General features: G+C 39.2%; 1 protein-coding gene across 3 annotated transcripts in view; it reads right to left on the bottom strand.

The window, feature by feature from the left end:
- Positions 1-18248: 18248 nt before the first annotated feature.
- stk33 (serine/threonine kinase 33) overlaps positions 18249-27187 on the bottom strand; it is a 54418-nt gene continuing 45479 nt past the window's right edge. Inside the window, exons 2-13 of one of the 3 annotated variants that reach the window (XM_089129594.1) lie at positions 25341-25457; positions 24435-24548; positions 24219-24323; positions 23935-24073; positions 22891-22976; positions 22024-22111; positions 21696-21771; positions 21480-21589; positions 21318-21403; positions 20903-21160; positions 19387-19485; positions 18249-19107 (exon numbers count right to left, since the gene is read on the bottom strand). In XM_089129594.1, the coding sequence (XP_088985720.1) occupies positions 18889-19107; positions 19387-19485; positions 20903-21160; positions 21318-21403; positions 21480-21589; positions 21696-21771; positions 22024-22111; positions 22891-22976; positions 23935-24073; positions 24219-24323; positions 24435-24548; positions 25341-25457 (1497 nt within the window). In that variant the 3' untranslated portion in view covers positions 18249-18888. Of the gene's footprint in view, positions 19108-19146; positions 19301-19386; positions 19486-20902; positions 21161-21317; positions 21404-21479; positions 21590-21695; positions 21772-22023; positions 22112-22890; positions 22977-23934; positions 24074-24218; positions 24324-24434; positions 24549-25340; positions 25458-27187 lie in introns of those variants that run through there. The other 2 variants (XM_089129595.1, XM_089129597.1) reach the window with 2 other exon arrangements.

The raw sequence follows: 27187 nt of genomic DNA, 5'->3' as shown, positions 1-27187 counted from the left end.
ATTGTACCGATTTTTATTATTATTATTATTATTTTTCTTCTGCCGTAAAACGCATCGTGCAGACCAAACCGTAAGGGCCAGAGCTCTGAAACTTTGTCAGATGGTAGTACAAAAATCGAGGAGAGGTTATCAAATTATGAGCCCGATTGGCCCATAGGTGGCGCTATAGCGACCAATTGCGCGAAGCTGCTCATAACTCCTAAACCGTAAGACGTACACTCAAGTGTCTTATATCATTGGAAAGCTGGTCACCTGACGAACAAAACGTATATCTCCGATTTCATTTCCGGTATGCAAATTTTTCGGCTATTTTGAATTTTGTCGAAAAACTACTTTTGCGAACTAGTCCCTGGTTTTTTGCCCGATCGGAACCAAACCAGTGCAGAAATGTTCTCTGGAGTCTGATTATCAATAATCATTGAAAAAAAGTGGAAATTTCTATTTCCGGTCGCTAGGAGGCGCAAAATAAACGTTGTGGGAGGAGCCTATTTTACTAAAATGGCTATAACTAAAGAAGTAAATGAGATATCTTCACCAAACTCGGTACACATGTGTATGAGTTCAATTTGAGGTCACAGTAAAAAAATAACGACGATTGAACACTAGGTGGCGCTATAAAACGGAAAAAACAGATAACCACCTAACCGTCAGTCCGATTGACTTGAAAATTGGTATGCAGTGTCTTGGTCCAAGGCCCCATGTACGTTTATGAGGACATTGGTGTATCTCAAAAAACATGGCCGCCATCAGCCAATGAAGTTTGAGCACCCATGAAACAAGGTTAACGAAGGCCGATCGGAACGAAACTCGTTGGGAATGTTCGACTCATGGCCCTAGAGGTCTGTAAGAATTTTGAAAGAAATCGGCCACTAGTTGGCGCTAACGAGTTTTATGGCTCTGTAATCACGTGGTTTGCACACACCGTCACAATATGTATATCAATTGATAGATCTCCTCATGCTGAACAACTTTGCTTCTAGAACCATTGCTGTCAATCAAATCGTTCGTTAAATATTCACGAATATGTCAAAAACCTACTTTTGCAAACTAGTCCCTGGTTTTTTGCTCGATCGGAACCAGACCAGTCTAGGACAATTCTCTGGACTCTCTAGATCAATAACTATCAAAAAGAAGTGGAACTTTGACATTTGTTTTGCTATAACAGGGTCATTTACAAAAGTAGGCGTGACAAAATGCACCCAAAGCCTATAAATCCTAAAGGAAAACTCAGAACATCCCAAAAATTGATGAGCATATGTGTCATCACATCATTAACAAGCATGCAAAGTTTCATGGAGATCGGACTATAGGTGGCGCTATAACTGTTAAAAAGCTTTAAAACCATGTATTTCCATATGGTGAATTGCCAGTATTGGCTGTAAATGGTGTTTTCCATCTCTGATCATATCATAATGTTAAAACCAGTGCATTACAATTCTCTGGACTCTCTAGATCAATAATTATAAGAAAAAGTTGAACTGCTTCTTGTGGATGGCTTCAACATGTACTGTGTTGAAGCCATCTACTACTACACTTTCAGTGTCCCTGAAAGCGTTGATCTCTTCAATAAACAAGTCAGAACACGTGACATTAAATAATCATGAACATTTTCAGACAGATCGGACAAAATATGCCTGTAGAACAGTTAAAAAGGTGAAAATGATGGTCTGTTAAGCCAATAAGTGGAGTTTTACTGCCCCTGCTGTTCAAAATAGTAAGTTGTCATGTATAATTTATATTATGACTTTATCAATTCACTAATTTAACATTTACAATCACATTTAGTCAAAAAGTACTATGACAACTGTCATATTGAATTAAAATCTACACACACTCATTCAGTTGTAGATAAATGATAAGAGTAACTACCACTGTTGTCACTGTTTTTAACATAGTTTTATAACATTAGATTACAAAGAAATATCCCAAAGGTGTGTGTGTGTACATCTCTGATCATATCATAATGTTAAAACCAGTGCAGTACAATTCTCTGGACTCTCTAGATCAATAATTATAAGAAAAAGTTGAACTACTTCATGTGGATGGCTATAATCGATGGCTTCAACATGTAGCCTTAAAATGAATGCTCAGATCACAAGACTTGTTAAAAACAAGTCAGAACACATGCCATTAAATAATCATTAACATTTTCAGACAGATTGGACAAAATATGCCTATATAACAGTTAAAAAGGTGAAAATGAAATCAACATGATGGTCTATTAAGAAAATAAGTAGTGTTTTAATGCCCTCTGCTGTTCAAAATAGTCATTTTTACACTACTCAACTATAATTCATATTATTACTTTATCAATTCACTATCATATTTTGTCAGAGTTTATCACTTCAGTTGTTCTGAGTTTTCACCTAATTGCTATTAACGTGGTAAATAGCTGTACTATATTACCAGAATCACATTGAAATCCATGTTGAATCTTCTAAACGCAGCACACAAAGATATGCATTTCAACTTTCAACTCCCAGCTCAATTACTCAGCAACACCAGGATGGGTGTTCAAGAGGGCTCATTGAACACTAAGGTCTGAGTTTCAGATTTTTTCACTTTATCATTCCCGAGACATAAGTTAAAAAAAACAAATTTCCCGTCATTCATTTCAACAGTTTATGTAGGTTGTAAAACCAATGTTGTCCACTAGAGAGAGCAACAGCATTGGTTATTTTTAATCTTTTTTAACCAGTTTCCAGCACTGGCTAACAAACAAATGCTCAAATCTATTTATTATGTTGGAAATAATATTTATAATAATTAATATTATGTTAACCCTTTATGACCTGCCATAGAACAATTTCACTAGAGTATATCTTTGCATTTTTACATGCTGTGCTGTCATTCTTTTGAGCATTTTCAAATGCCACACATCAAAATTATCCTTACTCTCCCAATTTGAAGGCTATGTTTGTAAAAAAAAATCAATAGAAAGAAGATAAATATCTCAAAAGTGCAATAAACAAAAAGAAAAACAATTAACAAAAAATCTACATAATTTTATTCAATACAAAAAATTATAAATGTCAACCTTAAACTTGTCAATGTGAAAAACTTGCATTAAACAATTTAAAACTATACAGAATACATCAATTAGTTTTGAATATACACTCATTCAAAAAAGGGGGTAAAAATGCCATGTAAAATATTCAAGTACATTGAATGACGATTGAACACTAGGTGGCGCTATAACATGAAAAAAACATACTGTGTACACACAGTAAAACATACGTCAACACATGTACTGTGTTGAAGCCATCTATTACTACACTCCCAGTGTCCCTGAAAGCATTGATCTCTTCAATAAACAAGTCAGAACACGTGACATTAAATAATCATGAACATTTTCAGACAGATCGGACAAAATATGCCTATATAACAGTTAAAAAGGTGAAAATGATATTAATATGATGGTCTATTAAGCCAATAAGTGGTGTTTTACTGCCCTCTGCTGTTCAAAATAGTCATTGTCACACTACTCAACTATAATTCATACTATGACTTTATTAATTCACTAATTTAACATTTGCAATCACATTTAGTCAAATATTAATATGACAACTCACATTAGGTCCTGAATATAAAAAATGTGTAATCTACACACTCTCATTCTGTTGTAGATAAATGATATTAATAATATGACATATTGTATATGAAGGCTGTAATTCCACTGTTGTCACTGGTTTTAATATAGTTTTATATCATAAGATTACAAATAAATATGTGAATGAATATGCTTATAGTTCAAATAACAAATAAACTATCCCAAACGTGTGTGTGTGTGTGTGTGTGTAAGCATGAAGCATGAATCATCTATTGAAGTAACAATTGAGTCACTTTGGATCCTTTTCAAAATGTCTAAAGTATGAGTTTGTGTAGATGATAATAGCACTGTTGTCCACTAGATGGAGCAGCAGCATTAGACTTTTTTAAACTTTTTATTATTCTGCCGTAAAACACATCGTGCAGACCAAACCGTAAGTGCTGGAGCTCTGAAACTTTGTCAGATGGTAGTACAAAAATCAAGGAGAGGTTATCAGATTATGAGCCCGATTTGGCCCATAGGTGGCGCTATAACAACCAATTGCGCGAAACGGTTCATAACTCCTAAACCGTAAGTCGTACACTCAAGTGTCTTATATCATTGGAAAGCTGGTCACCTGACGAAAAAAACGTATATCTCCGATTTCATTTCCGCCTGGATAGATTTTTCGCCATTTTGAATTTTGTCGAAAAACTACTTTTGCGAACTAGTCCCTGGTTTTTTACCCGATCGGAACCAAACCAGTGCAGAAATGTTCTCTGGAGTCTGAAGATCAATAATTATTGAAAAAAAGTAGAAATTTCTATTTCCGGTCGCTAGGGGACGCAAAATAAACGTTGTGGGAGGAGCCTATTTTACTAAAATGGCTATAACTCGAGAAGTAAATAAGATATCTTCACCAAACTCGATACACATGTGTAGGAGGTCAATTTGAGGTCACACAAAAACAATGGTGACGATTGAACACTAGGTGGCGCTATAAAGTGAAAAAAACATAAATTCAACTGACCGTTTGTCCGATTGACTTGAAAATTGGTATGCAGTGTCGTGGTCCAAGGCCCCATCTATGTGTGTGAGGACATTGGTGTATCTCAAAAAACATGGCCGCCATTGGCCAATGAAATTTGAGCACCAATGAAACAAGGTTAACGGTGGCCGATTGGAACGAAACTCGATGGGCGTGTTAGACTCATGGCCTAAGAGGTCTGTAAGAGTTTTGAAAGAAATTGGCCACTAGTTGGCGCTAACGAGTTTATTGGCTCTGTAATCACGTGGAGTTGCACCCATGCCCACGAAATGCATATAATTGGATAGATCTCCTCATACTGAACCACTTTGCCAATAGAACCATTGCTGTCAATCAAATCGTCCATTAAATATTCACGAATATGTTAAAAACCTACATTTGCAAACTAGTCCCTGGTTTTTCGTCCAATCGGAACCAAATCAGTCTAGGCCTATTCTCTGGACTCTCTAAATCAATAGTTATCAAAAAAAATTTGAGATTTTACATTTGTTTTGCTATAACAGGGTCGTTTACTAAATGGGCGGGACAAAATGCACCGAAAAGCCTATAAATCCTAAAGGAAAACTCAGAACTTCACAAAAATTGATGAGCATATGTGTCATAACATGCCGAAGAAGCATGAACAGTTTCATGGAGATCGGACCATAGGTGGCGCTATAACTGTTAAAAAGCATAAAAACCATGTATTTCCAATGGTAAATTGCCTATATTGGCTGTAAATGGTGTTTTCCATCTATTATGTCAGTGGATAAATGTGTGTTATATAAAACTGAATGCCTTTTGATGCTGTTGTGCTTAAAGGCCTTAAAGGTCTGAACTGCTTGAACACCGATAAATGCTGCTTGCAGCTTTAATTATTATTATTATTCTCCCCTAAAACGCATCGTGCAGCCCAAACCGTAAGTGCTGGAGCTCTGAAACTTTGTCAGATGGTAGTACAAAAATCGAGGAGAGGTTATCAAATTATGACCCCGATTGGCCCATAGGTGGCGCTATAGCAACTAATTGCGCGAAACTGCTCATAACTCCTAGACCGTAAGCCGTACACTGAAGTGTCTTATATCATTGGAAAGCTGGTCACCTGATGAAAAAAATGTATATCTCCGATTTATTTCCGTCATGATAGATTTTCCGTCATTTCGAATTTTGTCGAAAAACTACTTTTGCGAACTAGTCCCTGGTTTTTTGCCCGATCGGAACCAAACCAGTGCAGGAATGTTCTCTGGAGTCTGAAGATCAATAATTATCAAAAAAATGTTGAAAAAGTCTCTTTGCGGTCGCTAGGGGGCGCAAAATAAATGTTGTGGGAGGAGCCTATTTTACTAAAATGGCTATAACTCGAGAAGTAAATGAGATATCCTCAACAAACTCGGTACACATATGTATAAGCTCAATTTGAGGTCACAGTAAAAAAATCCCCACGATGGAACACTAGGTGGCGCTATAAAACGAATAAAACTAAAAAAGGGCTCTGACCAGCTGACCGTTAGTCCGATTGACTTGAAAATTGGTATGCCGTGTCTTTGTCCAAGGCCCCATGTATGTGTATGAGGACATTGGTGTATCTCAAAAAACATGGCCGCCATCGGCCAATGAAATTTGAGCACCTATAAAACAAGGTTAACGAAGGCCGATCGGAACGAAACTCGTTGGGCATGTTTGACTCATGCCCCTAGAGGTCTGTAAGAATTTTGAAAGAAATCGGCCACTAGTTGGCGCTAACGAGTTTTATGGCTCTGTTATCACGTGGTGTTGCATACACCCCCACAATATGTATATCAATTGATAGATCTCCTCATGCTGAACAACTTTGCCTCAAGAACCATTGCTGTCAATCAAATCGTTCGTTAAATATTCACGAATATGTTAAAAACGTACTTTTGCGAACTAGTCCCTGGTTTTTTGCCGGATCGGAACCAGACCAGTCTAGGACAATTCTTTGGACACTCTAGATCAATAATTATCAAAAAAAGTTGAACTTTGTCATTTGGTTTGCTATAACAGGGTCATTTATAAAAGGGGGCATGACAAAATGCACCCAAAAGCCTATAAATCCTAAAGGAAAAGTCAGAACTTCACAAAAATTGATGAGCACATGTGTCATAACTTATTCAACAAGCATGCAAAGTTTCATGGAGATCGGACTATAGGTGGCGCTATAACTGTTAAAAATGTTAAAAACAATGTATTCCCTATGGTAAATTGCCATTATTGAAACTTAAAACTTAATGTCTTTTGATGCTTTTGTGCTTAAAGGCCTTAACGGCCTAAACTGCTTGAACCCCGCTAAATGCTGCTTGCAGCTTTAATTATTATTATTATTATTATTATTCTCCCCTAAAACGCATCGTGCAGCCCAAACCGTAAGGGCTAGAGCTCTGAAACTTTGTCAGATGGTAGTACAAAAATCGAGGAGAGGTTATCAAATTATGAGCCCGATTGGCCCATAGGTGGCGCTATAGCGACCAATTGCGCGAAACGGCTCATAACTCCTAGACCGCAAGTCGTACACTCAAGTGTCTTATATCATTGGAAAGCTGGTCACCTGACGAAAAAAACGTATATCTCCGATTTCATTTCCGGTATGGAAATTTTTCCGCCATTTTGAATTTTGTTGAAAAACTACTTTTGCGAACTAGTCCCTGGTTTTTTGCCCGATCGGAACCAAACCAGTGCAGAAATGTTCTCTGGAGTCTGAAGATCAATAATTATCAAAAAAATGTTGAAATTTCTATTTCCGGTCGCTAGGGGAAGCAAAATAAACGTTGTGGGAGGAGCCTATTTTACTAAATTGGCTATAACTCAAGAAGTAAATGAGATATCTTCACCAAACTCGGTACACATGTGTACGGGTTCAATTTGAGGTCACAGTAAAAAAATAGCGACGATTGAACACTAGGTGGCGCTATAATATGAAAAAAACATAAAAAGGGCTATGACCACATGACCGTTAGTCCGATTGACTTGAAAATTGGTATGCAGTGTCTTGGACCAAGGCCCCATGTATATCTATGAGGACATTGGCGTATCTAAAAAAACATGGCCGCCATCGGCCAATGAAGTTTGTGCATCTATGAAACAAGGTTAACGAAGCCCGATCAGAACGAAACTCGTTGGGCATGTTTGACTCATGGCCCTAGAGGTCTGTAAGAATTTTGAAAGAAATCGGCCACTAGTTGGCGCTAACGAGTTTTATGGCTCTGTTATCACGTGGTGTTGCACACACCCCCACAATATGTATATCAATTGATAGATCTCCTCACGCTGAACAACTTTGCCTCAAGAACAATTGCTGTCAATCAAATCGTTCGTTAAATATTCACGAATATGTTAAAAACGTACTTTTGCGAACTAGTCCCTGGTTTTTTGCCGGATTGGAACCAGACCAGTCTAGGACAATTCTTTGGACACTCTAGATCAATAATTATCAAAAAAAAGTTGAACTGTGTCATTTGTTTTGCTATAACAGGGTCATTAATAAAAGGGGGCATGACAAAATGCACCCAAAAGCCTATAAATCCTAAAGGAAAAGTCAGAACTTCACAAAAATTGATGAGCACATGTGTCATAACTTATTCAACAAGCATGCAAAGTTTCATGGAGATCGGACTATAGGTGGCGCTATAACTGTTAAAAATGTTAAAAACAATGTATTCCCTATGGTAAATTGCCATTATTGAAACTTAAACCTTAATGTCTTTTGATGCTTTTGTGCTTAAAGGCCTTAAAGGCCTAAACTGCTTGAACCCCGCTAAATGCTGCTTGCAGCTTTAATTTTAATATATATTCACTTGCACGGATTAATTGTTCACCACAAGACTAGTAATATGCGCTAACAAAGTAAATAGGTTCAATTTTGATTTCACGGGGACTTTAAGCAATAGACAGTAAAATAAATGGACACAGCGACCCCATTGATTTCAACTGAGAAAATTGAAGCCCGTTAACAGCTAATAGCCAGGCGTACTGCGCAGGCTCAGACTGAGCAACGTGAGCAACCTGTATGTCTTCTAGTAGCTGTGCTGTGTGAAATCTGAATAATTCCCTTCCGAATCTCACAGAGAAGTGAGTATTAGCTGTCCTTAAGCTAGCAGTAGGATCAACTTAATTACTCTCTATGGGCTTTATGCCTCCACGTCCCCCCGATTGCAAGCTTCTCCTCTTGTCTATATGGTCAGACTGATCTCATGAAATGGCATATGTATGACACACCAATTCATATTTCCATTTATGGCGTGCTATCAACACGCATAATCGCTTTTCAGCGAGTTTATGAACGCTGTTACATTACTGTATAAATATATGACCTACCCCAACCCTGTCTCTAAACCTACCTGTCACTGGTCTTAAAAGCATTTATGAGTCTTCCCGTACCATCCTAGGAAAAAAAATATCGCTCCCCAGATGTAGATCTACATTTTGCTTCGTTTCGCTCTGACATTTAACGGCGTGTACATACACCCGCAATCACTTGGACATTTAACGGCATAGACATACACGCATACACGCGGATTGCTCAAAATGCATATAGATAACACGCCTCAAGTGGCATGTATGTTTACGCAAAAGTCATGATATCATGTTGATACGGTAATTAAAACTCGAGTCGATTCGTTATGATGCAATCGTTAGCCTATCTTTACAAAAACTAGATACAAGATAATGGAGCCTTTTATACATTGTTGTGTTTCTTTAGAAATAAACAATGGTCAAAGGGAGTCTTTGGACGACTCAGATATTAAGTTGTTCACTGTCAAAGCAACGCCAAAATGAATGGGAGTCAATGGAATGCTAAGGACAGATGAAGTTCTGCTACAATGGCGGCTCCCGCAAGGCTTCAACTTCCGGCTGATGGATTACCCCCTTGATTCAAGACCATTTCCAATCTGTCGAAATCGAGGATTTTGTAGCCTACATTGCAAAGATGGATGCCGCCTTCGAACATCACTCGTTTGAATCCGCTATCGCGTCTGTTTTAAGCGATTTGAACGTCTCCTTTTTGTTAAAAACCGAGCAAAGAACAGCACTAGGAGATGTTTCTCCGCCGCTTTGCATACGTCATCTCCTTCATCGCTCTTATTGGTTTTAGGTCTATCCGCGATGTCCGTTGGTGACGCCCCTCTGGAAATGATTTGTCTTTGATGCTTTGCCAGACCGTAACTCAGTTACAACCCGAGAATAGTCTGGTTTTAACCAGACTATAAAGCGCCTAGATCACTTATCATTTTCCACAGCTCATCTTGTCTGTAGTTTTGTCTACTGATGTTTCTTGGAAAGATATTTTTAAATTGTTTCTTCAGTAGAATAATCCAAAAACATTAAATAACAGTCCAACCCACTAAAGAGATATATATCCCTCACCGCCTTGCTTTCATTCCCGTTAAAAATCAAAGATGTCGCTGTTGTGAATAGGGTCTATAGGGCGTAGCATGGACAATCTGTACTTTTCAGTGACTTCTCACTTTATAAAGTGGATTGAGTAATAGAAAAAGGAAAACGGTCACTCAAGCCGTATTTCACAAATGGTCATTTAGCCCCAGCCTTTGCAGTTGAGTCTATTAGCATAATTGTGCTATTGATTAGGAATAACTCACTTTTCCTCAATATGATTACATTCAATTGTTGGCTTCACCTATACAATGAAATCATTTTTATGTCAGTCTTGTTGACTGGTATGATCTATGGCTTATCTATATCATCGATTCCTGCAAAGTTCATCTATCCATAGGTGAGTGGCATAAAAATGTTTTACATAAAGAGATTGAAGAGGGACAATGTGCATGTAAGCGAAATGTCACTGTTGTGGAGACAGGCCTCAAAGGCGTCGTCCCTTGAGGAATTGCTTTGGCCATATCGTGATTTAACACTAATTATATGAAAGTTTCATAATGGATTGCTGTATATGGAATGCGGACAAGAGCGTGTCTGAGTTTAGGGAACGCTTGATACACGGCGGCAGGACAAAAAACATCCCTATTTTTAATTCCACAATGGTCCGAGTCACAGACTAAAAGCCAAATAAAGCATTCTCTAAATAAACACTTTGCCTGTTGTGTGGTGGTCGTTACTCCGGTGGTGGAAAAGCAGCTGTTGTGACAATGGACTGCCCTCGGAGAACCTGTGGATATCCAGTCTAAATCCAGCCCAGGTAGCTGTGAAAAAGCTAATAATGCGTTATTGCTGCTCAGGTCTTCTCTGTCATCTCTCTATCAGTCACCCTATATAGGGCTGGCCGAGTGATAATGGGTAATAATGCAACGGGGACAGAGACCAATCTCTGCAGGTCCAGAGTGGTGTGAGAAGGGCCTGGGTGTTAGGCTCCATATCCCATGTGTGATCCAGAAAGGAAATGAAGAATCTTTCCGGCAACAGGTCACAGGGCACACATTAGTGAATTGATGTGGATTTATTTGACTATAAAACTTGTGTGCAATCTAAGATGTAGCTGAGCTTGAGAGATGTTTTGGATTTATCAAAAGTCAACACTAGTCATGGTATCCTAAAAAAAAAAAAAAACTGACATCTCCGACGTTTTTAATGGGGGGGTTTTGGTCTTTAGTCCCTCGTTTTAGGGATTGAACTTTTCTTCCAACAGTTTCATTTAGTACAGAGCCCCCTAGTCCCACTTTGGCAAAAAAAATTAATTGATACTATCTCATGGCCTCAAGATAGTAACTCGTGGCCTCAAGATAGTAACTCGTGGCCTCAAGATACTAACTCTATCTTGAGGCTACGAGTTACTATCTTGAGGCCACGAAATTGTATCTTGAGGCCACGAGTTAGTATATTGAGGCCACAAGTTACTATCTTGAGGCCACGAGTTACTATCTTGAGGCCACGAGTTACTATCTTGAGGCCATGAGTTACTATCTTGAGGCCACGAGTTAGTATCTTGAGGCCATGAGTTAGTATCTTGAGGCCACAAGTTACTATCTTGAGGCCATGAGTTACTATCTTGAGGCCACGAGTTAGTATCTTGAGGCCACGAGTTACTATCTTGAGTAACTCGTGTTAGTATCTTGAGTAACTCGTGTTAGTATCTTGAGTAACTCGTGTTAGTATCTTGAGTCCACAAGTTAGTATCTTGAGGCCACGAGTTACTATCTTGAGGCCACGAGTTAGTATATCTTGAGGCCACGAGTTACTATCTTGAGGCCACGAGTTACTATCTTGAGGCCACGAGTTAGTATATCTTGAGGCCACGAGTTACTATCTTGAGGCCACGAGTTACTATCTTGAGGCCACGAGTTAGTATATCTTGAGGCCACGAGTTACTATCTTGAGGCCACGAGTTAGTATATCTTGAGGCCACGAGTTACTATCTTGAGGCCACGAGTTAGTATATCTTGAGGCCACGAGTTAGTATATCTTGAGGCCACGAGTTAGTATATCTTGAGGCCACGAGTTACTATCTTGAGGCCACGAGTTAGTATATCTTGAGGCCACGAGTTACTATCTTGAGTAACTCGTGTTAGTATCTTGAGGCCACGAGTTACTATCTTGAGGCCACGAGTTACTATCTTGAGGCCACAAGATAGTTATAATTAATTTTTTTTTGCTAAAGTGGGACTAGGGGGCTCTGTAATTTTGCACTTATTCAGTGTTTTCTGTTTTATTCCAATTAATTAACAGCATGAGCATGTTGCTGTTGCTTTCAGCTTGTGTATTCACTGGGGTGATCTGAACAAGGCACCATCCTTAATTCTAACCCAATTACATCTTTCTTGACATTATATCCATATTTAATAGAGCTATATTCCCCCCCCCCCCACCCCAAAAACGAAGGGAAAAAAAGCGAAAGATCAGAGATTAGTTTGTTGCTAATGCAAACTGGTGGATTTGTTGTGAGGGCGTTTAAATCTTTCAAAGAGAATGGGAAATGAGGTGTATGGTATTGCTATAACTTCAGGCTTACTCAAAGAATATTGCAGCCTTTTTAAGTGTCAACTCCTTTTGTTCCTTTTTGTTTTACTGCAAAGTTTTAAAACAGCCCTAAGATCTAACTTGAATATTATCTGCACTTTCAAACCTAAACATATTAAATATTCTCTTGTATGATCGCAACAAATGTGTTTTTACTTTTCTCACTATGGTTTACTATAATATATTTCGCTCTAGAGTATTTGACAAATTGAAAACAACAGAGAACTTAAAACAACACTGCAGCTGCACGCAAACATACATCAGTTGATTTGGGGGAACTGTTTACCTCTATGTAAAACACAGAAAGACCCCCTGGTCCAACTAGTACACATGCTGATAATCTACACAGACATGACTGACAATCATCATGTTGCTATGATTGGTACACATAGATAATCACACAGCTTATTGTTCTTATTTTTAAAACACACTGCTGTATGTCAAAAACAATGCGCCACACTTTACTACCATAATCAACCCAGAGAGGAAATAAAACCCAAACCAATATTTTCCCCATATGGGAAATGGGCCTGTTAGCATGGATATTCCTATTTATGTAGGCATAATGCTATCGCACTGGCTTGAAGGAGTTATCACACTCATAAACTGTACTTTTGCACATTAAAATCTCCTCACACATGACTTTGTATTGCTGCTGGCATGTGGAAAAGTGGGTCTGTGTTTTTATTCAGTGCTGGAAGTGGGATTCTTCTGAATATCTGCTCTCTGGGTAATGGACAGTGAATAATCTTACTCAATAGTCCCAAAGTGGTCACAATGAATTCTACTGTCATTGTCCAACATGATACATCCAATTCACAGCAGAGCCTGTATTTTAAAGCAAGTTTCCATAATGAAAATGAAAAATAACTCCGTCATATGTCTCTAAATTGGACAACACAGGTCACATGTACGTATAGGTTTTCAAATTCAATTAACAGACTTGTTGTTGGGCATAACTTGCATTTTTCTGCTGACATATTATGTTTTCTGCTTTTCACTGGCAGTGCTCCTCATGGGATGCATGTATAAAGTAACAGTCCAATTCGTAAACAAATGAGGTGGTTCTTTTATATTCAGTTACTGTAACAGTTTGAATCAGTCTAAAAAAATATTCACTGAATGAACCCTGAAAATAAACTAAACAAAATTATAATAATAAAATGTTTCTTGAGCACCAAATCAGCATATTAAAATGATTTCTGAAGAATCATGTAACACTGAAGACTGGAGTAATGGTGCTGAAAAAATCTCAGCAAAATCACAAAGCCCATTTTAAAATATATTAAATAAAACAAAATCAAAATACATTTGATCAAATAAATGAGCATTGAAAATACTTTCAAAAGCATTAAAAAAATAGGGATTTTTTTTCTCAGCGTTTCATACTTAAATACAACTTACTTGATCACCCACACAAGGATTGGTCATAGCCTCTCAGGACACTTTTCGACTGGGTTTTTCTCTGAAGTAGCTCTTGTAATTGGGCTGGATTTATCACAGGCCTCTAATAAATGCCCCAATTACTGTAAGGACGACAGCAGTGATTTGATAGAAGATCTGATGCTTGATTTCTTTAGAGCATCCCTTTCCATCCTCTTCAGTAACCCTGCGGGTGCTCTCATCTATTATGCCCAAAGTGCCCCCTAACTCTGGTCAGTGGACCCTCTCCACACAATGCCTGCAAAACAAGAATTAAGTACTCGAAAAGAAATTGATTCATAGCAACAGAAACTCGTCAAATGACCTTTACAGCGCTCATTACACATGGCGCACATCACGGCACAAGAATGTTCCCATTCTTCGGACCTTTTGTCTCGCCGTTCCTCTTCTTCTCCGGGGAAATGGTAATTAATTGAAATAATTTCCATGTGTAAGGTTGCCCCAAGTCCCTCCTTACACTGTGTCAATGGGTCGATAGGTATTTGGAGCATACAGTGCACACAGGTGATAAGAACTCAAGTCACACTGTGTTAAATGATTGCCAAAGCAGCAAGTGATAGAGGGAGAGAAAAAAAAAAACGAATCAGATTCAAGGGCAGAGGAGTTTGCGGAGAGGGAACGAGGGATGAGGAAGAGGAGGGGGAGGCAAGCAGTCCTCTGTGGATGACATTCTGGCAGCGGGGGCTGATGGTCAGCACCCGCAAAATTGAAATATTTCAGGTGATTCAAGGCTAGCCACATTTTTCACTCCTTTTTCCTCTCACTCTCTCGCTTTCAATTATCAAAAGGTTGTCTGTGGGAATCAAACAGTCTCCTTGGGGGAGTTCATGCGTGTGTCCTCAGCGTTCAGAGCCGCTCCTCGAAGCCGAGGGCCACTCGCGTTCTGCCGCCTGCCAAGAAGCGCTGTATCTTTAAGAGGCCTGTTACATGCTGTTGATTAGTTTTGCTGAGTGGGTATGCAGAGACCAATAAATTAAATATGAATAAATTAAGAATGTACTGTAGCAGAAAATTGCTTGGAAAACAACCACCTCCCCATTAAAATATGTATAGTAATGCCTTTTATGTCTGGCGACGTGGGATTAGATATCACTGTAAATTAACACGCCATCCGACCGTAGTTGAGAACTTTTCACTTTTAACAAGGACTTATAAAAAAAGCATTTACTCTAGTGTGTTCACTAATTAATTTGATATTCAAATGAGCTTATGAATTATAATTGCAAATATCCCAAATAAGAGCAGTTTTGAAAAAAAAACTAAAAAAAGAGGGATAGCGTCAACAAAGATTGATGAAGCTTGCTTTGAAAATGCCATCTGTTTGGAATGTTTACTCCACTTAAGAAACGCGTCTGTGGTTGTGTCAGCACCTAACGCTTTGCATTGAAGGGGATCAGGGACATCAGCATGTGAGATGAGCTCCCACCGATAACGTCCCCGCAACGTTGGTGTGACATTGTAGCCGCATTAGCTCATTACTACAATGTCATGGGCGACATGGTGCGGATGCTGTGCATTAGGAGGAACTTGACTGCAGGTATCAAGTCTCTGCAGATGAGCTGCTTAATTAAGAGAAGCGCCATTAAGGCTATTGAGATGCGACTCCCTGTACGAGGAGATGCTGGGTGCGGTGTGGGTGGGAGACCGGAGGGGGGCACTTCCAATCCCTTCTTCCTCTATTCCTCAACCTCAAGTGACATTAGCATCTCCTGCACACCTGCAAACTCCTGGAGTCACACAGTGGGCCGCATCTCCGCATCCTTCTGTGCCTCTGACTCCAGGATCTAATGGAGGCGACCAATTTTTAATTCTCCCTCTCCTCCTCCCCGGTGCCCATCTGTCAGGCTACACTACTGCAGAGGAGGAGGAAGGCAAGCACCTTGTTCCAACTGGCCGCCTTTCTAATTTTCTGTGCCTCTACAGCTTGTCCCAAACAAACGCCCCTTTCTCAGCTGCCATGCTACCCTGCCTGCTGCGTGCACACTAGCTTTTCAGAAGAAAAGTTTACAGGATGAAGATTTCCCCCCCAAAAAAAGAAGAAGAAAAAAATCAATTTTACAACAAACTGAAGTGTGGATGTACTGGCAAAGAGGAATGTGAAGATATCAGGGCCAGAACTCCAAGTAAGTTTTTCATTCATTTTTTTTTTTTTTTAATTCTACTAAATTTATGCTCTCTTTCACTCTCTCCCTGAGGCCTACAGATGCACTCCTGTAATTTACTGCAGGTCACATTCCACCAGCACAATTCAATTGGAAGATTTCTCTCTCTCTCTCGCTCCCTCACTGTCTGATATAATGAATTAAAAGTCTGGCACAAGAAAATGAGGGCCATATGTTGAAATCCCATCCCTGCTACTGACAAGGCATTAGCCGTACAGGAGGTTCTCTAAACAGACCTTATGCAAATTCACTCCCCAGCCAGATTTTCTTAAAACATATAAATCATTGTTATCTTCCCCCCCTTTTTTGCCATCAATGGATCAGTTTAGCCAAAGTCCATCTTGTTGTTGTACTATTGCTCGGATCAGGTTGTGGATATGATTCATTGTGTACGGGTAATAAACACTGTCATACACTATAATTATTTAATGGCTCAATCTATCAAAAGTGACCATGGCCAGACACACAGGAAACTCAATACGGGGATATTGTGACCCAACAGTCGCCTCTGTTTTCTATGTTTTCTACAGCTCCATCCAGTGGTATCTCTCCGCTCACAACATTCAGAGTTATATAAGTCTGAGACGGAGCTTAGTTCTGTATTATACGATAGCCAAAAGTGATGATATCTGGAACTGGACTGTTTCACTGTTTGCATCAAGCAGTTTGTGATTGCTACTATCCCGCTTTTTTTGTTTTTGTTTTTAAGAAAAAGCTGGTCGAATTGTGTCTGAAATATCAGTTACTTCATATTAATTTATAACAACATCACAAACAAAATTATTCTAATGTACTAAATACAAAGGCTGTTTGGCTAAAAGTAGGCTACACAAAGACCGTTAGATTGCAAGTGTGATATTGGTTTAATACAGTTCTATAAACAATAAGTTAATGCTGTTGAAAAGTTTTTTTTCGCAAACATTTTAACCAGCACACCTGAGCCTAAACAACAATTCGGCAAATCAAAATGATTTCTGAAGGATCATGTGACTGGCCATCAACTGGCCATCACAGGAATAAATTACATATTCAAATTATATTCACATAGAAAACAGTTAGTTTGAATTGTAATAATATTTTACAATATTATTGTGTTTTTGATAAAAACAAAATCAGCCTCAGCATAAGGAAAAAAAAGACATTCATATCTTACCAACCCCAAACTTCTGAACAGAATTAAATAACTAATATTTCAAACAGAATATGGCCATTTAGTCCCAAATCTGGATTAGAATTGCAATTCCATGTGGAGTAACACAAACACTGAAACGTTCCAGTGCTTGTCCAAATGAGTTATATTGTTTAATATTATTTTTCAAGACCTAAAAGAAGATTATTTTCATATCAAGTACTTCATTTGTTATCCGGGTAATATCTCACACCTGATCGTCTGCTGTTATTTACGCAGCTGTTATTTTTGTTTCATAGCAACATTCTGTTAAATCTTCCAGTACAAGGATGGCACTTCATGAATGTGCTTAATAAAAAAAAAAATATTTTAATGAAAATAAACATACTGATGCATAAATTATGTACTGACCTTACAAAAGCAACAAAGCACTCAAGGCCTCATTCTTAACAAGGCCCAAGCCTTTCATACCTTTTTGCACCTTGATTAACGCAGTCCATCACATCTTCTTTTACTATAAAGGACAAATTGAAAACATAGCAAATGAGTGCAAAATAATAATGCATTTAAGAGGGTCATATGAATGGAACCTTCGATCTTGTCCCTGGAATTCCCATGAACACAAACACAGACACTCGTCGCACACATCCACATGCAAATAGGAGGATTGTAATACAGTCTGAGTGAGTTCTGCTTGACTATTTTAATATTGCATCTATCTTGGGGATTATTCTCTCTTCAGCAGAGAGACCAGTGCTGGAGTGCTGCAGTACTCACTGTATACCCTGCTGCTCTCAACAAGATTAGAGACCCTGCACTTTGACTCCCAATCCTGCTCTCTTCATGGTGTCTAACCACTTGGCGCCCCACCGCTCACAGTCATATCACATGGCTAACATTAAAATGACTTATTTATTTGTGATGCAAGCACATCTAATGCCGGTCGGAAAAATTCATACAGTATGTGTGCGCGAGTCACTGAAAATTAGGATAAAAATGCAACAATAGTTACTGTTGGAAGGTTTCATTTTAATGGATAACAATATACAACAGCTTCCTGATGTGATTTGGCAAATGATGACCAGTGTGATCAACACAACTGTGGAGGAAACAGCAGGCCTTTGTAAAAATGAATCGAGAGAAAACCTGAAGTCCATCAAGATAGCTGTTACTATTGTGGCATTTGCTGCTTGAATATTGCATCAAATTACTCTGTTATTGCCTATTTAACAGAGCTAAAGCTATTAAACCCTGTTATATTCTTCACAGTCCTAAACTTCCTTTATTCTCTATAGATAATTTAGTCCCTAATAGCATTTCAAAGTGCTTCAAGATGACTTATGCACCTTACATTAGATGCCATGAACAGGCAAATCGATCTCGTGCCATGCAGGGCTCTTGTAGCGATGACTTCATCTGTTCCAGGTCCATAAAAATAAAGCATCAACAACCTAGCGGCTCATCCTCTAACAAAATATCCAATAACATACATCCTATTAAGGAGACTAAAAACACATTCACATTGGAGGAAGTACAGTTTTACTTTTGATTCATTGTTTTGGCTTAAAAAGTCATTTGTGTATCCAGTGGGCCTACCACGTCGCAGTGACCCCCAGGAATTCCTCATCTTTGGCACTGGTTGAAACCGTGATGTCTAGCTGCGTTTTTTAGCCCGGAAACCAACAGCTGGATTGGTGGAACGGTGGATAGAAGAGGTGGAGGGACGTGGGGACAAGATTTCGCGCCTGCTTGAGTTGGATGCTGCAGCGGGTGCTTCTACCGATGATGTTTTGAGACAGGATCCCGAGATGGAGGAGGCCTTGCTGTAGCTTTTTGTGCTTGGCTGAGCAGGGGGTTTGTTACCTGTGTGGGACTGCGGAGATAAGACACTCTCATTCATCTCACAAAAGCGCAACAAACCACACTACCGGACAGTGCTGCATGCTGTATGACAGCTGCCGGAGAAGGGTTATCTTGGCACCATCTAGTGCCCGTTTAGAGAACAGGCGAATTGTTTTGTTTTTTAAATGCGACCATGGAGGTTAGCCATGAAATAGCCAGGATTTCTGTCAAATACATTGAAAGAGACTAAATATTCCTCTTTGACTAAGCACAAATATTTTATATTTGCTCAGTGAAGTGAATTACTGACCTGTGCAGTGGATGTATTAGGAGTGTTGCAGGCCTTTGCACTAGACACACACTTCTTAACACCATTAGAGGATGAGCCTGATAGTTTTTTCTTCAGAGGCTATTGGAATGAAATATATTACACATGAAAAACCACTAGACAGAAGACAGAGTTTGCTAGAGCTTTAAAGTATTTCAAGCAAGTCAGTCCACATGGCAGCTATATTAGTATTTCTGATCATGCAAGTGCAACTCCTACAGTACTTAAAGGAGTAGTTCACTTTAAAAAAAAAAAAAAACTTTTGCTGATAATTTACTCACCCCCATGTCATCTAAGATATCCATGTCATTCTTTCTTCAGTCGAAAAGAAATTAAGGTGTTTGATGAAAACCTTCCAGGATTTTTCTCCATATAATGAACTTCAATGGGAACCAAACGGTTCAAGGTCCAAATGAGTTTCAGTGCTGCTTCAAAAGGCTTTAAACGATTCCAGACGATGAATCAGGGTCTTATCTAGCGAGATGATCGCTCATTTCAAAAATAAATACAAAAGTTTAAGTTTTATAAGCACAAATGCTCGCCTTGCTCTGTTCTGTGATGAGTGTTTGTGACTCTCCTGTTCAAACTCGTGCATCAAAATGAATGAATCTTTTTTCGAGTCATGACCCGAAGGGTCCTAGATAAGACCCTTATTCATCGTCTGGTGTTGTTTATTTGGCCATTGAAGCTGCACTGAAACTCTCATTTGGACCTTGAACCGTTTGGTTCCCATTGAAGTCCATTACATGGAGAAAATCCTGGAATGTTTTTATCAAAAACCTTCATTTCTTTTCGACCGAAGAAAGAAAGTTGTGGACATCTTGGATGACATTGGGGTGAGTAAATTATCAGCAAAAGTTTTTTTTTTTAAATGATCTACTCCTTTAAATTGGTACAGTATAGACTAAACTCTAGGAAATTGTTTGCCAAGTTTGCAATAAAATAACATGTAACCATGAAAAATTTACACCATAAATTTTCTTTAGCTCAAATCAGGCACAAAAAAAAGTATTTAAGCAATCCAAGAAGCTTTGTTCTCTTGTGAATATTGTCATAGCTAAAGGCAGTTGTTCTCTGCATTTTACCTCTGCTCTAGCTTTATAATAAATGTGACATTGCATACTACAAATGTAGTTGACTGTGATGAATTGATGTGATGTTCCTCTTTTGTAAGTCACTTTGTATAATAGCATCTGCTAAATACATGAAGGTACATTTATTAAAAAAGTTAAGTTCTTAAGTTAAGTTCTACGTGTTCTACATGGTTGCAGTGATATACACTGTATTATTTGCGTCATAGCCTTTTCTATTTTTAGAAACTGCATCCCTATGACTGCTGTGATGAGGAATTGAGATTCTTCCAGATTGCTTTCTTTCATGATACTCGAAAAACAAAAGAGTTGTACTTTATTTTATTTTTGAATGCATGAACATGCAGAAATGCATCTATAAAGTACAATACCCTGTTTTACAATGAATTTTTACACTGTTTTTTTACCTTCTTGTTTGGGATAAAGGGTTTACTGCCACTGTTGCTATCTTTGATGTCATCAGGATGTGCTAGGGATACTGAGAGTTCTTCAGCAGTTCTCAGCCCTGACCCTTTGTCCTCAGAAGGAGTGAGAGAGAAGTTGTCCAGTGCCTCGTTTATTCCCACACTCTCTTCGTCCACTGGAGCATTCCGTAACTTACGCATCATCTCCTGACGCATCATCACTAAGACGTTTGTCTGTGTAACCGTGGTTGAGGTGTCCCCCTTTGAATACAGATTTTCTTTCTTTCAGGTTTTTCTTTCTGACAGGTTCCACATTTAGTCATCCATCAAATTGAAGAGTGTTAATTAGCTGACTTCTGAATCTATAATATGCATGACCTCATTTGAACAGGAGAAAAGAGTAATTGAGTTCTCTTACCGAAATCCAAGGGTTATCTAGCAGCTCATTGGCTGTGATGCGGTGAGCTGGGTCAACTTTCAACAAACACCGTATTACATTTTTGGCTGTAAGATGGAATATAAAATAGTTACCAGACTGGCTGAACTGCGTTCATAATGGTACGGCAGAGGCGGTTCTAACCGGCATCACTAATGGTGTTCCACACAGGGCCAGAGAAAGTGAGCTCTTTCATAATCATCTCAGAAAGTCTTTCCTTAGAGCTGTATATAAATGGAGGCTCTCCACACAAACTGAAAACACAAAAACACACACAAAGTGCAAGTCAGAGCGCCTGATTGCATGTGAGTCTGTGTGTGTGTGCAAGAGAAGGAAAACGACAAAAGGAGATCTTCTCACAGCATGTACATGATGACGCCGATGCTCCACAAGTCACACTGTTGGCTGTATTGGTGGCCATTAACCACCTCAGGTGCTGAAAGGGCAAGTCAGAGTGTCAATAATGAAAGATGTTTGAGGCCGGATTAATGTGTGATATCTGATGCGTCTACTCCTTCTCGAATGTTATCAGCTTCACATCACTTAAATTAGGTCATCTTCTCTTTACTGCTCATTTTAATCAGCCCTTCATTCAATTTCTAGTAATTTATCAAATCACAAGTTAAAGCCTGATTCCTCATTATTAAAAAATAAAATGTGAATGTATGCTTTTGCGTGTGTGAATTACCCATGTACATAGGTGTCCCACAAGTGGCCTCAAGCATGTTTTCACTGCCCACACCACCCTTCTTCACAGAGAGTCCAAAATCTGTGACCTGAGACCAGAGAAGACAAGACTTTATGTGACTCACAATCTTAGCAATCAAAAATGAAACGTTATTCAACATAACCACAAACACACTCGAAGTTTCTTTCTTTCCTTGACACCTTTCATCACTAGATTCTGAGCTAGTGGAAAAGCGAAAGCAATGAACTGCAGACATGCTACAATTGATCACCGTATCTCACTCACATTCACTTCTACGTCTCAATTAAAATATTTACGGCCCAAATTGACTTCAATAGAGCAGCCGGTACAAGCGCTCGCACAGACTTTGAGCTGCTGAGCCATATGAATAATATATATGAGGAGTGTATATCGTTTCATTGGTGCGTCAGGGGCGGGCAGGATTAATATCCAGGAGAGATGACCACCTTCTGCCAGATAAAAGCTTTTAATACAGTGCCAGGACAGCGCTGTCTTTAGGCCCCTGTTCTACTCTGATTTATAACACAGCGCTGCCCTGATTCAACCCTCCGCTCCAGGTAGCGGCTTCAGTCGGCTCCCATCAACGCTCTATTCTGCTCCACGCTGTGCCCTGGCTGGCAATTTGTCTCAGAAAAGCCACTTGTGATTCATTTTCTTTGAGAATGTGATATGAAAGGAGTTAGGCAGGAGGTCTGGCGTAATGAGACAATATTTAAAAAGCAGTTAAAAGGTTTGGGCAAGGAGGACGGTGGAAGAACTAAACAACAGACGAGAACGTCCAGAGGTCCCGCCGTGTTTGAATGTCATACCACATACCTGCACAGAAGTTTTAACCATCTCTCTCACCTTGATATTGACCATATCGTTATCGTTGCCTTGGTGACAACTCTTCACAAGAATGTTTTCCAGTTTGAGGTCACGATGTACAATGTCTGAGAGAGAGAAAGAGGAAACAGAGCAAGGGAGAAATGGGTTTGTATTATTCATAAAGATGAGAGTGTGGCAAAAATGCAACGCACTTGAATAGTATATAGTAATAAAAAACTTTAAAGACCAAATCAAATTAAATGTTTTGCACTATTCCCTTTTAAATTGCAATTCATTCTGTCACACAACGTGAACCCAGCATACAGGGCCCACCTCCTCTTCCCACTTTCATCCGCATCATGACTCTTCATTAATGCTTCCCGCATTAACTGTACGTACTTCAATAGAAATGTGAAAATAATCAAATTATAATCAGCATGTGAGGCTAATATACTGCAATCTCATAAAACACTCCAGTCCTATATACACATGGCAAGTGGCATCATTAGCTCCTCTAGACGTGAAACACACCAGCACTCGGGGACTGTTGAAAAACACACCTATTAATCAGTATTCCTCCCCTGCTCGTTGTTAATGACTCATTAGCCCCATGTAATGGTGTCTCATTGCCAAGCAACGTCCTAAATTACCTCTAACTGCAGATTTCACAAGAAGGAGAGAGAAAGAGAAAAAACACCGAGCATCTTCTAATAAACCCCTCAGACTCAATTAAAATGGGCTGATATTTTGTCTGACAGTTGTTCATTATTATCTCATTATTAAAACAAGTCTGATACTCCATAATGACAGATGAACTTAATATGGATGCAATCTTCAGAGTGATTATCGAATATGGGGGAACAAAGGAATCCAGGCCGTTGCATATGACTTTGACACAGATGTGAGCAATTTTTCAAACGTTAGGGTTTTCATTTTCTTTTAACGCATTTCTCTAAAGGTAATGCGACTGAAATAAATTAATACAATTTTAATGATATGTTTCCAGGGTAAGGAAGCATCAATACATGGGAAGTATCTGCTGACGAATGGCAGGAGGAATGTGCTGGGTTTTGTGAGTGTCACCTTTTTTGTGGAGATATACAATAGCTTCAAGCAAGCTTTTGATGATGTGTCTGGTCTCCTCCTCGGTGAAGTGCTTTTTCTTCTGCAGGAGATCCTTTAGATCGCCTCCTTCACAAAGTTCAGTCACGAGGTACATCCTCTGAAGAACAGCACACAAACATACATATGTACATTTTCTGACAAGAAAGCGTTGTCAAAAACAATCCAGTTGCATACACAGTCGTATGACGTGGATCACAACAGCATAGCTGAGCGGAACTTTAAAGGAAAGAGAACAAAATTACCTTTAGTGTCTCAAAGACTTCCTCCAGATGTATTATATGTTCATGTTTCACTTGTTTCATGATGCTGACTTCTCTTTCCAGATGTTTCACACCAGAAGTGCCTGCCTGCATGGATAAAAAGCATTTGTGACACTTAACCCATCCTTGACAACCATGTAAGAAGCTCTCCATCCATTACCTCTGTCAACAGGTGAAACATAATGACCAAACACTTACCTTCTCTTTGTTCACCCTCTTAATTGCCCACTTCGTCTGCGTCTCAATGTGAGTGGCTTCGCAAACGACGCCAAAGTTGCCTTGACCTAATTTCCTCCCAAAGGAATAGATTTTCTAGGTATCCAAATAAAGAGGGCTTCAGTAGGTAAAGTATTACATACACACTCCTTCTCGTATAGTGACAGTAAACAATGCTCCAGCTCTGACTAATGGGGACAGAATGAGGGTTGGTTTGTTTTTCAGCTTCTCTATACTCCATTAAGTTGAGACCTGAATCCTTAAAGTGGAACTTAATTTTCAAGTTTGCCAGTCTCTGGAGTTTGGGAGAATATAGTATTTCTAATCAAGTTACAAATGATTAAGTTGCTGCCGCAGTTCATTCAATCTCAGGTCTAATTAACTTGATCATTATCTCTGCGCATGCAAGGCTGAGCACTGCCTGCTGCGGATTTGGCAAAGACAGCAGTCGGAAACCTCCTGAGAGGGCGAGGGCAATCAACAGCATAAAGAGGTGTAATTTCCCTCCAGGCCTGATGAGGGCACTACCAGATTGGTGGGAGATCAGACCATGGCGAGCAAGGCCATGGTTCCGGTGTAAGATAGAAATGTAGTTTTGCCACTGATATAAAATCACAGATTTGTGATGGCTGAAAAGATTTCAGCACAGCAAGAACAAAAATTTGTTTGGGATTGTGTGTTAGAAATAATCATGCACTGCATCTAGATCACGCGTGTCAAACTCTGCTACCGGAGAGCCACTGTCTTGCAAAGTGTAGCTCCAACCCGCTCAAAAACACACGCCTGGAAGTTTCTAGTCATCCTGAAGACCTTGATTATCTGGTTCAGGAGTGTTTAATTGGGGTGCGAGTAAAAATTTCAAAAAAAGTTTTTCAAAAAAGGCTCTACCTGTATACTGGATTCATCCTCAATGCGAGTGTGGGGCACCTCCTTCTCTGCACTGTTTGCACGAGCCCACTGAGAAGCCATTTTCTTTTCCGCTCCAGACACATTTGTATGTGTCATCTAAAAGATGAATCAATGTTAAATAAAAACATAATCACAAACATGGAAACTCCCACAAAAAGAGATCACAGAATTAGAGACACTAGGGCAGGGGTCTCAAACTCAAATTAACTGGGGGCCGCTGGAGATAGAGTCTGGGTCAGGCCGGGCCGCATCAAGTATTCCAAAAAAAAAAAAATGTATTTAAGTATTCCAAAAATGGAGCACAACTGTTACATTCTTCTCAATCTTTATTATTAACGTTTCTTCTGAACTGTTCCTCTGAATTTGATCATTCCTTTCTGTACATGATTGGTTCTTCATGAGCTGTCCTTCTGACAGTTGAAGTTAATTTTACAAACGTTCTTTGTCTTTTTCTTATACACAACATCTTTGTGATAGTCATATTTGCTTTTTATTTTCTTTATACAACACTATTATATTGAATGTTTTTTTTCTTTTTTCGGAAGGCATTTTTTTTATTATACTTAGAAAAACAATTATTGCTTTTGAAATACAAATATTTCTTTCTACACATGTATAGTGTCTCAGGCAAATTACTGACTTTGCACATATCAAAGCAAACCTTCTTATCAACCTGTTGGATCAAAGTTCAGTTCACAAATTTTAAAATGAACTAGTTCAGTTCATATTTCATACTTCAAAAAATTAACTAGTTCATATTTCTTTTTTTCCATATGTTGCCTGGAACTTCTTTTTTATTAGTAGGCTATTATTATTGCCACAGCCCATATACAACCGCAGATAATAATTCTTTTGTCGACGGGCAGAGTTTGAACAGACATGTAAGATTTTCCCATCCTCACCGACCTCATAAAACCCTTTTAAATGATCTTAAGACGCCTCCTCGCTCCTCGGTTCACAGGCACTAGAATGAACGAGTTCACTGTAATGTTCATCAGGCAGTGATACAGTAGGCTACGTTCAGTTCACGTTCGCCCAAAATATGAACAAGTTCATGAACTATCGTTCATTGAACGCTTTCAGACCCAACACATATTACAAGCTCAAAATTATTATTCTCACATTGTTTTAGAGCAGGGATATCCAACACGCCGCTCGCGAGCTAACAGTAGCTGTGGCCTGATTCGGTGGCACGCTCAAGTTTGTTTCAAATGTATGCGCGCATCAAGCGCGCTCATAATTGAAGCGACGCGCTCATTTTTTTCCGGGCGCAGTATATGTTCATACTTCGTGGTTGTCTATGGCAACTTGCAACAAACCCATCGTAAGCTGTCACGAGGCTATCTGGTAGCCCATAAGGGGGGGGGGGGGGGAACGCGGCAAACGCAACGGCGGGCCACACTCATATTAAACTTTAATGTCAAGTGGGGGGCCACAAAATATCACCCCGCTGGCCGCAAGTGCTGGACCTCTGGTCTAGAGCCTCCATTTTTGCACTCAAGTCTAAGTCTCATGGCACTCTGTCAAAATCCAGAGTTTTGAGAAGATTGGAGAAACGTAATTTTTCACCCGAAAAAAAAACAAAACGTAAGGGGTACCACTGTCGTTTTTTTTTTTTGGGGTCGAATTTTTGAGTTTCGATATCTCAGCTCTGGAAGGGTCTAGAGCCTCCATTTTTGCACTCAGGTTTAACTCTCATGGCCCTCTATCAGATTTCAGAGTTTTGAGAAGATTGGAGAAACTTAATTTTTCGCCCGAAAAAAAAAAACGAAAGGGGTACCACTGTCGTTTTTTTTTTGGGTCGAATTTTTGAGTTTCGATATCTC

The sequence above is a fragment of the Pimephales promelas genome, chromosome 1 (genome assembly GCF_988280905.1).
Source record: "Pimephales promelas chromosome 1, fPimPro1.hap1.1, whole genome shotgun sequence".
In the NCBI taxonomy this organism is placed as follows: domain Eukaryota; kingdom Metazoa; phylum Chordata; class Actinopteri; order Cypriniformes; family Leuciscidae; genus Pimephales; species Pimephales promelas.
The sequence above is the reverse complement of the archived record's forward strand: the minus strand, read 5'-3'. Positions and strand labels throughout refer to the sequence as shown.